This window comes from Psammomys obesus, unplaced genomic scaffold (assembly GCF_907164565.1).
Source record: "Psammomys obesus unplaced genomic scaffold, mPsaObe1.curated_primary_1811, whole genome shotgun sequence".
NCBI lineage: Eukaryota > Metazoa > Chordata > Mammalia > Rodentia > Muridae > Psammomys > Psammomys obesus.
Genome location: NW_026590061.1, coordinates 2,499,180 through 2,513,399, shown reverse-complemented (window position 1 = coordinate 2,513,399; position 14,220 = coordinate 2,499,180). Strand labels below are relative to the sequence as shown.

The following is a 14,220-nucleotide window of genomic DNA, read 5'->3' as shown; positions in this document are numbered from 1 at the left end:
AAACAGTCCTCCATGGCAGGTGCCTGTGCCAAGGCTGGTCTCCACAGGGCGTGTCCACAGCAGCTAGGGCTCAGTGTTCACCACGCGTGAAACACCTCAGCCTTTCCCGTGCTCTGCTTACTGAATTTCACCCTCTAACAGTCCTAGCAGGCAGGGGCAGTGACATTTTACTTTAAGACTGTGGAAAGTGAGTGCTGTAAACGTTAAGTGGTGACTGCAGTCAGTCACACAATTAGGAAACGGTGGCTAATGAGCCCGGTCACTGATGAGCTCACTGGAGACAGGTCTGCTCTGCCTGAGAAGCCCAGATGATGACTGAAGCCATGCCTAGCCATTACCCTCCAAGCTGGTCCCCTTGGGGGAAGGCATGAGAGCTAACACAAGTCACATAGCCAACTTTCTGCTAGAGACATGCATGGCCGCGTCTGCAGCCAGAGAACCGACTCTCAGAAGTGAAGCCACCAGACCCTCATGAAGGTGTGAGGTGGAATCACTCCATCCAACACAGGAAAATCAGAGTCCTTGGAAAGGGCCAATCGTGGACTCAGGCGTGGCCAAGACCAGGACCTCTGAAGAGGACCACACCCATGGATTTCCTCCCCTCAACCTCACCCACCTGCCAAGGCATGAAGGACCCTGAGGCGCTAACGACCCACAAAAATATTCCTTCTGTCCACTACTGTGTAGCCACGGCCCAGAGCAACTGGAACAGGGACTAAAATCTCTCGAGTCTGGACGCCTCACTGATCTCAGTGGGTTACTGTCCGCTGATAAGGCATTTCCCCCCAATCATAGAAGCAGAAGAGGCTGAGAGAGGGTGTGGCCAGCTCTCAGGAAGACATGCATTCTGTACCAGCTGGACCCACAGAGGCTAACGTGAACCTCCGAAGCACCAGGCCAGGCTCTCTAATCGACGGCTGATCCGCCAGCGAGCCCCCTGCTCCAAGCTCAGAACCTACAAGAGAGACATCTGCAAGCCCACTACCACGGGCAGACCTTAAGAGGCATCTGTAGTTCCCAGCCAAGGGGCTGCCTTCCTTCCATGCAAAGAAAACCTGGGCACTGCTGTGCTCTTCCACGATGCTAACTACATAGCTAAGTACAGTTAATTCTTCTAGTAAACATGAGCTGTGGTCCTAGTACTCGGGGAGGGGTGTGCCATCAGGTGGAGCTGACCTCAGGGATGCAGTCCTCATGCGTGACCACCCTCACGATGTCCTCCAGGGGCAGCAGGGAGTTACACTTGATCTCAGTGTACACATTCTTCCCCTCCGTGCACGCGGCCAGCAGCTCCACCAGGGTGATGTGGTAGGCCAGGGGCCCGTGCTCATCCCCGCGGGCTCTCTCGGAGCACATCATGTTGAGGAGGATGGGGAACGAGGCTCTGTCGTTGTAAAACACCAGCACGTCTTCACCCCCATTGATCAACTGAAACGAAGAAAAGACCCCACATAGCAGACCTCTGCCGGCTTCACTCACCTGCAGGCAGGCACAGGCGATCCTGCAGGGCCTCATGCGGGCAGGAGGAGGGAAAGGTGAGAATCAAATGCCAAGTGCACAGCTGGTGATGCTGCTGAAGCCAGGCAGCAGACACAGCCAGGCCTGGTGGGGCACACCTGTAATCTCAGCACCAGGAGAGCCAAAGCATCTGACCTCCTCAGTCTGTTTTCACTAAACTAGACAAGCGGGGGACTAGAGAGATGATTTAGGAGTTAGGAGCACTCCCTGCTCCTGCAAAGGACCCGAGGATCTGACGCCCTCTTCTGGCCTCTGCAGGCAGTGCATTCACGTGCAAATACCCACAGATGGACATGCTTATATACACATCAAAAATAAAATGAATCATAAAAAGGTGGACAATAAAATGTTAAAGTATTCACCTCACTAGTAATCAATGTATATAAGTAACTAATTGTGCATTGCTTCAAGTACATACAACATTATAAAATCTAGAAAACTCATTTAATGGGAAGACATCAATGACTAGACCAGAGAACTGAGAGGGCGAGGAAATGATCAGGTGGGGCACTCAGGACATGACCGCCCTTCGTACTTTGCTGGAGGATGTAAGACAGCAAATTTCATTTACCATGCTATATCTATTATTTATCACAGATACCAATTTTTCAGCCCTGATATGAGATATTTGGTCAGGTTACACATAATTTATACATTTTAGTTTGGTTATTATATTTAAATTGGTAACATTTAAAACAATAAGCCAATTAACTGATTGGCTCCCCTTGACAGTCCTGTAGCAAAGGGAGAATGTATGTACCCAGGTGTGGCTAAGTCTTAACACAATGTTATACATTTCCCTTACACACAGCAGCATTTCTTTTAATAAATGCCATGGAGGTGTCTGTGCATTTCTTTTTCTATCTGAGCCTTACCTGGACAATCAGATTCCAAAGTCAAACTAGTTCCGATATATTTTTAGGCAATGAAGAACTAGTGTGCTCCAGACATGTGCTTTGTGAGTGTGTGTTCGTGAAAATGTATGTGTGCAGCTGCGTGGTCACTGTGTGCTTGCAGGCCGACAATAAGCATTGTACGCAATCACCCCCCTAGTTCTGAGATAAGGTCTCTCAGCGGCCCTGGAGCCCGCTGACTCGGTGAGACTGGATGCCGGCCAGGCCCTGGGTCATTCTGCTCTGCCTCTCCCAGAATGGGGCTACAGGGGTGCGTCACCGGGCCCAGCTCTTACATGGGCGCTGGGGCCAAACCAAGGTCCTCACACTCAGGCAGCAGCACCTTACTGACTGAGCCAGCTCCCCGGCTCCAACACAGGCTTTTTAAACAGTGGACTGTATAACTTTACAATGCTCTTGGCACTTTTACGATAATTCATAGACAGACGTTCAAGGCCTTATGCTGGATGGACTTTTAAGCTTTCTAGGTGGTACACGGAATCAGCATGGAGACATCCCATCTCTCACTGGAGCTGTATGACGATGGAAATCTCCCCTGACCACCGTGATCTCCCGGGTACCAGGCTTGCAGCTGGGGGTGGAAACTGCCTCGCTGCCCATATCAACCTCTTCCAAAGCAGAGCACAACGCCTGAAGGAGCGCAGGCACGTTTCTCACACTCTTACCTCACTTAAAATACCCAGTTCCCACTGTTCTAAAAAAGCCCTGACAATCCCATCTTATTAACTCATGTGGTGTCCTTCAAGACCATCGCAGTGGCAGAGAACACTCCACTGTAACTCAGAAAGAGAGCAGGAGCCATCAGGGCTCCATCACTCTGTTGTTACTAAAAGTTTAAAAATAAGAAAATTGTGTTAATTCAACACCATCTTGTGATTGCATAAGATTTCATCCATTATAGGAGCTGAAGAGATGGCTCAATGGTTAAAAGCACTTGTTGCTTTTGCAGAGAACCTGGTTCAATTCCCAGCATCCTTCTCAGGTAGCTCATATGTGTAACTCCAGTTCCAGGGGATACAGCTCCCTCTACTGGCCTCCACAGGCACCTACATGTACACGGTGAGCACACAGATATATCCACATGCACACACACAATATCTTTAAGGTCAAAAAGACAAACAAACAAACAAACAAAAAACATCCATTATATAACAGACCCAGATTCGTTACATATCAAAAGAAAAAACTCTAAGAAAATTATGAAGTCATGTTGTCATGATTTACTTCACTGCACCAGTGTAAAATGACAACTTAAGTGTCACAGTGAAAGCCAATGGCTTCCAGGCACAGTTTGGCGAGGTCCTTCTCCATCATCTCGGAGCACAGCTTATGTGAGGCTGGTGAGGTGCACACTGAGAACCTACCTCGGTCATCACCATATCCTGGCACTTCTTCACGTACTTGCCGTCGGCCTTCACGATGGTCTGCAGGAAGCGCAGGTACTCCACATGGCGGCCGTGAGTCTCGATACAGTGCACGAAGTGCTGGACGACCCTCTCGCTGATCTCGTTGCACAGGTGGTAATTGCTCATGAAGATGTGCCGCATGGTCTCTGCTTCGAGGAGCTGAGCAGAGGAGCACAGCTTGTGACCGCGAAGAGACCACCTTCTACTCTAGGGCGTTTACACCCCCTGCCTACAGTCGGCTTCTGTGAAGCCACCAGGAGCTGCCAAGGCTGTCTGGTGTGACAGCCAGACACAGAGAGAACTCTGCTCACTATCGGCCTCCGCCGCAGAAAGGAAGTCAGCAAGTGCACTGGCAGCCGTGTTCTTTCCGACACTTCATCCACTATCCCAACGGAGCTCTTCCCTGAGATCTGCTCGTGAACTTTTTATCACTCCACGTGAATGTGGTATGCGCACGTGGGCTTGCCGTACACACATGCAGAAACCAGAGCAGGATGGCTGTGCTCCTCTGTCGCTCCCCAGGTTGCTCCCTTGAGGTCAAGTCTCCTGCTGAACCTAAAACTTATTCCAGCTACACTGCCTGGCCGGCAGGCCTCAGGGACCCTCCCGTCTCTGCCATCCAGCTCTGAGCTATATGCCAGAACTCACGCTTATCTTCATCATGCTATCATCAAACCAGTTCCTTGCTCTAACATCAACTCATATATAAGAAATAAAACTGCCACTGCCACTGCCACTGCCGGATGAAATTTGTCTAAACTTTCAAATTACTTAAAGACTTCGGAAACACTCATTTTATGGAGTGAATCGGAATAAGAGGGAAACAGTGTACAAAGGTCAGTGAGACTCTGTTCCCACTACTGCACACCTGGCAAACATTAGGGGTCAGCACGGTACTCACTCCAGGAGTCAGGAACAAATTGAGATGCTTGTGAAGGAGAGCTTGGTTCTGTGGATTCCCCCGGCAGAAGTTCTGCAGGAAGGCGTGGGCTAACTCCATCACCTCATTCATCTTCTCATCATTCTGTAGGTTAAAGGGCCAGATGTGACACCAAGAAACACAGGACAGGTTTACACAAAACTGCATCCCTGAGCACGGACGCTTTCCTCTGCAGCCCCTCCTTCCTTCGTGCCCTCTGTGTCTACACATTTCATCTGCCCCGTCCCCTCTTGGCTCTATGCTCTAGATATTTCTCACCGCCTCTTGATTTCTCCTGTCTGTCTGCTCCACTCTTCCTTTCCTTGTTACACAACCCCTCTCCTTCTTTCTCCCAAACTTTCTGATTACCCGCCAATGCTAACAAAAACATGAATTACAAGTCCAATGAAGGATGAGGTATTTTCAACAGACCCTTCGCACAGAGGAGTTACTCACTGCCCTTCACAGTGGAGAGCCTGGCAGACATACCACTGCCTCAGCGCAAATCTGAGTTGCATGCACCTGTGAGGAAGCCCTGTGCAAACCTAGCATCCTTCCGTGTTCCCAGCACAGGAGGAAGGGGAGGCTCTCCTCTAAATAACTGTCACTCCGAGACAGCTCAGGACTGAGAGATAAGCACACAGGACAACCAAGCCCTGAGGCTGCACGCTTCTAAAGCAGATACTTTGTCAACGGGGCATGGCGTGGGCCTGCATGGTGTGTGGGACCAGGTGACAATTTGTCACCCTTCTTCCTAGCTTGCAAGGCTAAGGCAGGGCTGCAGAAAAGCATACCCCTGTGCACAGGAAAACAGGAAAGAGCCAGGGACGCTGGGCATTTGTGGGGGAGCTTCCTCTTAACCAGCTAAGAAAGGAGAAAGCTCTCTACGGCCTGCCGGTACATTCCAAACAACAGCCAACTGCAGAGCGACGGACCTTTTCGTAGGGGATCTGCAGAAGGTCCAGCACCACAGCATGAGCGCCCATGTTCTTCAGCAAGCGTTGGTGCTGGCTGCGACACTTCTTGTTCTGCACACACAGCCTGCTCAGCCTGCTCAGGATCTGTGAAAGGACGAAGCATGCGTTAAGCCGGCACCGGAACACACAAGGAAAAGCGACGCACGTGACCGCAGACGGAACGGTCTCAGCTGCCCACCTCCTTGACGATCCGGTAGTTGTTCCCTTTGTTGCTGTCGATCTGAGGTGTCTTTGTGCCATCCTGCACTGGACTCAAGAGGTTGGATTCCTGAAATCAACACCAACGTGCATTTTAGGTTTGTAACAACTTACTGCTTTAACAAAAGATAGGACCTGGAGCTATTTTATAAAACAATGATCTGCCCTAGATGCTAATCTTGTACTTTTTGTTGCATTAAACATTTTTCAGCTCGATAAGCCATGAATATCATCATAACCTCATCAAAACCAAGTTTTGGGTGAGTGGCATTGCTGGACACTGGTGAGGGAGAATTAGAATAGACGGCTGCTGGGGCTATCACTCCTGCATGAATGTACACTCGCTGCAGACACAGATTCATATTCTCTGTATGAGGGGAAACTGTCAAAATCAAGGGCACACAGACATAATGCTATCATCAATGATAAGCTGTAAGCACATGATGAATGAAGGAGCAAGTATAACACAGCAGCGAGATGCAGCTCAGGACAGAAAGGAAAGGCCAGCTTAACCCTAGGGTGCCCTTCCAGGTTACCACGACATCCTTAAGAGTCAAACTTGAAACAGGTCAAGTGTGTGCAGGACAATGAAGAAAAATAGAAATTAAATTTAAAATAACTTGTCAAATTAGTGTATCCATAAGACTTACGAAAATACTGAGCAACCAAAGATAAGTAATTAGAGTTCCGATTCCCTGATACATCAGTTAAGAAGGAAATCCATGGCATGCACATATTAAATGTCACCTGCTGGAATCACCGTATAAAAGGTACCTATTAGCAACGCTTGCACCGAAATGTTTGTGAAGGCTCACTGTGCGCCTACCGTGAGTGCCCCTAAGAGAAACAGAAGATCCTTCTTACCACAAACCTTCAGCCTCCTCCGCAAGCATGAAACGAGAAATCAGAGATTTCAAATGAATACGGCTTGCTAACCAAGGACAAAGAGCAACCCAGCTTCAGGCAGCATTGCAGAGGAGCCTACGCTTGAGGCGAGGTCTTCAAAGGTGAAAACATAAGCATAAGAGCATAAGGGGTACATGGCGGGCAGGGGGGAGATGTCTCCACAGAAGTCCGTAAGCATGCTTCCAGAGGTGCCACAGGGAGAGCGGGGAAACACTGCAGTGGCCGGAGCTGACCCGCCCTCACTTCCCTGACCAACACATACACAGAACAAGACTTCAATGTCGAGCTGAAGTTGGGTCAAAAGTGCCCTAACCTCCTGAATATTGGCAACGTCAGGCTCCCATAGTTAGTGGAGCCAAAGTCTAAGGTCAGGAGAACGTAATACAGATACACAGGCCAACTGATGTTCTATTTGTCCTAAGGTGCCCCCCCGTGGGGCTCCTGGATCAATTTAAAAAACTAACTCAAACTCCCCGTCAGTAAACGATACTGAAGGAGTGCTCTGTGCCCAAGGGTGTGGTCGGTCTGAAGCCAGCACCACCGGGAGCTTCGCACTGCGACGCCAGGAGCACAAGCAGCACAAGCAGATGGGAATCTGTGAGCAGGGCTACGTCAAGCTCCTCTCCCTGAGTCGGTCAACATTAACGAGAACAGCTAAAAATGACAGGCAAAGCCTAACCACAGCCTTGGGAGGAAGCAGTCTTGCCTTTAAAAAAGCAGCATGCACAGGGGGTACAGTCCAGAGGCAGAGCGCGTGTCTTACATGCACACAGTTCTGGGTTCAAATCCCAGCACCAACAAAGGAAAAAGAAAAGAGTAATATTGGGTAAAACATTACAAAAAAAAAAAAAAAATTATGTGCTTTGGTTCAGCCCAGGAGAAGAGACAGGAAATGCTTAGCTCTGTAAAGGAATTATGAAGAATAATGATTTTAATTTAAAGTTCCAGGAGACAACAAAAGAAGGGGACACTGGAGAATTCCATAAACAATCTTTTTTAATTTCAGAAAATAAGTCAGTAACTAAGCTGAACAAAAACATCAACCCACAGAACATCTGGCTGATTCACAGGCAGGAATCAGGAATTCAGAAATATGCAAACTGTTCACCAAATAAGGATAGTTATGGTTATTATTATTCTGAAAACATTTTAAATAAAGATGTCCAAGAGTCTGCCTCCCTAAAGAACAGAAATTGATGGTGTTCATTATATTCGACCAAACATTAGGCCCAGGTCAGTGACCAAATCCACAAAGCCCTAAATTTATTCTAACAACAAAATAGTGGAAAACTACAAAGTTTAGGAGTGCCATTTATGCCAGGTCCCAGCCCTGAGCAGGCCTGGGCAGGCTGGGGTGGGAAGTTACCACAGAGGACAGTGCCTGGACAAGAGTCACAAGGCGCACAGTGGTCCTGCCGGGCTGCTCTTACCACCAGCTACACAACCTAACGTCACTTCTGCGAGTGTGGGGGGAGCTCCGCTAACAGATCTCCCGGGAAAGTACTGTAATCACACACTACGCGATCACTGTAAACAAGCTGCTGCAGAAGCAGGACAAGCATGATGCAGGGCACTCAGAAGAGACACGGTGTGAGTCCTGCTCAAAACAGAAGTGTGTGCGTGTGTGTGTGTGTGTGTGTGTGTGTGTGTGTGTGTGTGTGTACACGTACGCATGCACGTGCATGTGCGGAAAAGACTGAACTGACATGGATTAATGGAGACCCAGCATCTAAAATCTAAGTAGGAGGCTTCAGGCTCTTGAAAAGCCAGAACTTCCCAAGTCCTGTAGAGCCCTGTGGGGTGCCCACAGCCGCTGGATGACAGCAGTTCGGTGAAAACTTCCTCGGCCCCACCTCCAGCTTCAGGAGCCGGCCCTCAGCGAGGGCTGCAGTTGCAAAGCAGCCTGCTCACCATCCGCACCCCAAGCCTCCTCTTCAACTAACCACTCTTTACCCAGTGAGCGGCTCTATTCTAACCGGCAGCCTTACCCAGGATTCAGTGGCAGACACCTGCCCTCCCCCCAAACCCCACAGGCCACACAGGGCAAACGCTAACAGCCAGTCTTGCAGGTTTTGTGCGTCAGTATGATCTCAGTTTAGCTGACACCCAGAATGCATGTCCCTTCAGCACTGCCCTGGCGCACACACTTCAGGAAATGATAGCCCGGCAGGGTGATGAGGCCCTTCCCTCCCCGGCTCAGGAGCAATGCCAGCCATGCCGAGACACAGAGGAGTGAAACCCACAGGGTAGTATCTATGTCTCGCCTGTAACATCATGGAGGCTTGGGTGACAGTTTATGTGCGAGGCCGTGTGAAGCCGTGAGTCAGGGACCACGATAGGTTCGGGAGGCTGGGTGCCCCAGAGCCGGCAGATGCCTTGCTCACCCAGACACAGATCCCTTCCCTCTGAGAGAGGGCACACCGGCTTCTGGCCTTACCTCTCTCCACTTCATTATTTTTATTTTTGTTATTATTTATTATGTGTTTATTATTATTATTATCATCCCCTGAAATAAATGACTTTTTATTTCATTGATGTTATTTTTTGAGGCCATTTGATAATGTTTAATCTGGCGTCAAACTAAATACCCTCCGTGTCCTTGTCCATCACACTGACAAAGCAACAGAACTCGTGCCCCGGAAAGCCCCCTTTGCTTGGTTTTAGGGAACACCACGGACATGTCTGATTTATACCCTTCTGTTTGTTGTAGACAGCATTTCATGTCTCCCAGGTTGGCCTCAAACTTCACATGTAACCAAAGGTGACCCTGAACGGGTCTTTCTGACTCAACCTCAGCTGGGAAGACAGGCTTGTAACCCAGTTTGTGCAGCTGAGCACTGAACTCAGCTGAGTGTTCCCATGGGGCCACCACATTCCGGAAAACGGTAGCCGGAATTTTGATCCCAAGTCGAACTCTAACTCTGGACCTTCTAGAGCAGCTCCCTCAACCTTCCAAATGCCTTTAATACAGTTCCTCATGCGCTGTGACCCCAAGCCTAAAATGAAGTGCTGCTTCATAACTGCCATCTTGTTCCTGTTGTGAATCATGGAACTCTCTGTGCTTTCCAATGGCCATGGTGACCCCGGGTTAAAACTACTTCTCTAGAGGCAGCATCTCCCATGGATCTTGAAGGACATAGGTACCTGCTCAAAGAAACAGACACGCCAGTGGTTATGTCTGTCCCTCCTTGTTAACAAGCCGTGTCTGTGTCTGTTAGTTTGGGCCTAGACTTTTGTTTCTACGCTGCGAACTCAAGATGAGAACTCTCTCCTCATGTGCTGCTGAGTGTACCCAAGACAGAACACAAGACAGCTGCTGAGTCTGTAGACTCCTTGCTTCCCTCGCGTCTGGGCTTCCATGGTGGCTGTCCTTTTCAAGGGGGTCAGCGGGGGCACCCACCAATCACCTGTTAAATAAAAAGACAGACACACACACACACACACACACACACACACACACACCAGCAGGTAGACACCACGTACATGCAAGCATGCACGCACATGTTTTCAAGGAGGTAGATACAGCTCTACAGAAATAAAAGATAAAAATACTAAAGATAAAAAGCTGCTCTAGGCCTTCTGCGGTGTTGCCAGTGCTGAACGCTGTGAAGGCGCTCGCAGCAAGGCAGCTGTTTCATCTGCTCTTGCGAACTGCAAACGTCACACTCAAAGCCCGTGAGGCACCCTCATGGCGAACAGCTATGAGCCGGATCTCAGACCAGGGTGGGGGCGGGATGGGTTGTCATGTCGGCGTGATCCCACTGGTCTTGGGAAGGTGTGTTCAACTTCTGCCTTAACATTATCTCCTCCCAGTCACACTCGGCTCACTGTCAAACGGTTCTTCAGTCTACACCTCTGCCTGGCTCCCTGAGGGCCTCCAGAGGCCAGAAGTGTGCAGAGTGGAGAGACTCTAAGTTCATTTAACCTCAAATTCGGGCCAAAGCAGCTGCAACAGCTCAGTGGCAACTGAGTGGTCTTAGAGTTTCAGATCTTGATACCTTGAGGAAGCTAGTTAGACATTAACAAGTCTGGGGGTCCCTGGGGTAACCCCTCCTCACAGCCAGCTGCTTGTAAAGCCAGCAGCTGGAGCCTTAGGACTGCAGACTCCTCAGAACATGGCCTGGGCCATGCCTCTGGCCCAGAAAGGAGCTATAGCATCCTGAACACCCAGGAGGGCATTATCAGATGACTACCCAACCCTAGCTCTGAGACCCTGTATCGTACAAGATCAGTGTGTAACAGCGGGCTTTCTGATGAAGAATAAAGACATACCTGTCCACAGATTAAACAAACAGGCCCCTCAAACAGGTCACTGAAAGTCTGCAAGGAAAGCCATCTGTTCTAGAAACTTTAGAAACCGTGCAGATCCTGCCGTAAACACAGACCAGCACAGTGAACCGTCCGGTTCCTCTCACCCATGAAAGCACGCCACACTTCACAATGAGCCCTGCCCCTGTGCTGTGCTCAAAGCATCCTACCATTAAAGCATTCACAGAGCTGAGGAACAGCACCCCTGGCAAGTCTGTCTGAAGGTGACCGCACAGCGCCTCTGACGTGCCTGAGGACAGCTCTCTGAGGCCCCTCCCTCTAGAGGCCAATGGAGGCTCTGCTGGGCATAGGACAGCTCTAGTTTCCAAAGACCTGCTCTCCTCACCACATGGCAGCTTTTTCAAGGACACGCTGACAGTGGGTCTAGTCTGTGAAGATGGCCAGACTGTGCCCTGCAGCTGGCGGCTGCACCTCTGGGGGCGCTCAAAGAGCCCAGCAATGGAGCCCATAGAGAACCGGATCGGCCCTGCTTCAGGCACAAGTCACAGGTCTCTTACAGATCGGAGTTAAAGTATCCTGAAGGAAAGGGCAGACAGCCACACAATCCCAGCCCCTTGTCTAGACAACCAGACAGCCCTCAAGGATACTGTTCGGTCCATTCCATTCCCTGCTCCATGTGGGCACTAAAAGAACAACAAAAGATTCGGAAGCAAAAGCACAGACATGGATCCAGACAGGGCGAGCACCAAGAAGACCTAACCAGAGAATCTGAGGAGAGAAAATCTTGTCCCTAGTTCAAAAGCAGACAGATGGGCTTAATGTGACTTAACGTCACTGAGTGGGTAATTTCCTTACAGAAAGCTAGAAGCCAAGAATAGCAGCAAGCCTGTAATCCTAGCACTGGACGTCAGAAACAGCACACACACAGGTACACACATACGCACACTGGTACACATACCCACAAAAATGTTTCAAATTAAAAGACAACACTGAAAGCTACACATGTGCATAGAAAGAAATAGGTAAACACAGAGAAGCAAAGTCCTGATGACAAAAACAATAAAACAGCACGAGCAGAGCGGCCCTGGAGCACGGGTGCCAGGTGCCCTGCTTCACAGGCCGAACACAGAGCAGGCGGGCAGGAAGGGCAAGCCCAACCTAAGCCACCCAGTCGCTGCCGCTCAACCTCTCCTAAATTCGGAAGGCACGACACTCTCTGCCTGCCCTCCAGCCCGTGGCCTCCAAAATGACACACTTCCCGTGCCCCAGAAGACACATCTGCACACAGGGATCACGGCTTACACACGCTGGGTGTGGGATCTGCCCCTCTCTCTGATTCTTAGAGATCAGCTCCAGCAGTGGGGTCATTTGGAATCCTATTCTCACGTGTGATTCTCCCGAAGACACAAAGCTGAGGCTCTTCATCTTTTTGCCTACAGTAAGACCTACCGGTTCTCTCATGTTTAAATTATGCCGAAGTCTTTCGTTTAATGGCCATTTGCAAATAAGAAAGTTCACTTTCATGTGTACTAAACTTGACTTTGATGAGAAAGTGCGCTAGTTTTTATCAGATAAAAAAACAGGGTGAACATCTTTTAAAAATCAGAATATTCACCATAAATCACAGGGTAGAAAACATGTATGTGCCATATAAGGTTTTGTTTTAAGTAAACTCTTCCCCCTCAAGCCTGTGCTGTCACTAAACAAATAAGAAAACTAAACTGTGGGTACAAAAGTACGAGTGCAGATATGTTTAACCAGTATAACTTAAAAAACAAAATAAACAAACATTTTCAAACTTTCATGTTATTGAAGACTTTCTTATTACATTAACGAAGCCCGGGACTTAGGCCACGTGTGCTCTAATATCTAACTGTCTGACATTGCTTGGACTTGCTCAGGCCATGTTTACAGCCTCTGTGAAACACAGACACAAAGGCTCACTGCGCCCACGGCCGGCCGGGGTGCACGCTGCCTGCTGCTGGCTACTTCCACTGTCACGGGAACGGGTGTCGCCCTGTCTGTCACCACTGTCCTTGGCTGCTGCTTCACTCACACTGGAGATTACTCAGCTGTGTATAAGTTAACAACTTGTTTCCCGAATTTTTTTTTTTTGTCTCCTGAAGTTACCTCATTATGAAAGGGTCCTTCCAGCTTCTCCGCTCACCTGTTTGCCTCAGTCTCTATCACCTCCCACCCGTGTGCATTCTAAGTTCACACCTGATCATGCGCAGAAGGCTCTCAGGTGCCTCCTTGAGCCTGGCTCTCGGAAGCACTGTGTTCTGCCGGATGGAGCGCTTGCTCCTTCCCGGGAACACAGCTCCCTGCCTTTCTAATGCACACTTACTCCTATTCTTCCTGAACACATTCGTAACTAGCTCCCTCTATGCCTCCAACAGGCCCATGCTATATGCTTGGACGCTGCCACACTATTTTAATGTCTTTGTTTCTGCAGAGCGAGAGCCGTATCTGCAATATTAGACTGGAGATCAGACATCAGAAATCCCTGTGTGTACCAAAGGAGTGAGTGTGTGGGTGACGGGGTGAACATGAGGCGTGAGCATGGAGTGACGGGCGTGAGCACGCAGATTTCACACTAGGCAGAGAGTTTGAAAGAGAAACTCTACTCCACAGAAACACAAGCACTAGTCAGGGAAAGGAGGCCCAGGCGGGGTCCACGAGGCTCATCTCCAGCATCGGTGCAGACCCCAGGGGCACAGATACTCGGGTGAGAACACAGAGAGGCTGACGACTGTTGACACCTGCCGGGCACAATATGATGAGGCCGCTGGACGACACCACAGGTGACAGATAATTATTTAAGATGCTTCTTTTCAGTCGGAGGCCAGGAGCCATGAAAGCTCATAAAAAAATTTCAGAGCCGAAGAAGCTGTGACTTCCCTGGCACCCCTTGGGCTTTAGCCCGTGCTGGAAATCTAGATTTTGGAGGGGGTGGGGGGAGCACAGAGAGACACAGAGGAAGGAGGGGAGCTGTCAAGTCTGACTGCCAAGAAAAGATGGAAATTCTGGCCAGAAGCCACAGATCCACAATCAACACAGGAGACAGCACAGCAGTGAGTCGGGGACAGCGAGGCCCTCAGGAGGGACACAGG

General features: G+C 49.5%; 1 protein-coding gene across 1 annotated transcript in view; it reads right to left on the bottom strand.

Moving 5' to 3' along the window:
• Itpr2 (inositol 1,4,5-trisphosphate receptor type 2) overlaps positions 1-14,220 on the bottom strand; it is a gene marked incomplete at its 3' end in the record, with an annotated part of 262,276 nt that overhangs the window by 140,273 nt on the left and 107,783 nt on the right. Inside the window, 5 exon segments of the mRNA XM_055605618.1 lie at positions 1,177-1,428; positions 3,797-3,997; positions 4,740-4,862; positions 5,693-5,818; positions 5,913-6,002. Coding sequence (XP_055461593.1) covers positions 1,177-1,428; positions 3,797-3,997; positions 4,740-4,862; positions 5,693-5,818; positions 5,913-6,002 — 792 coding nt within the window.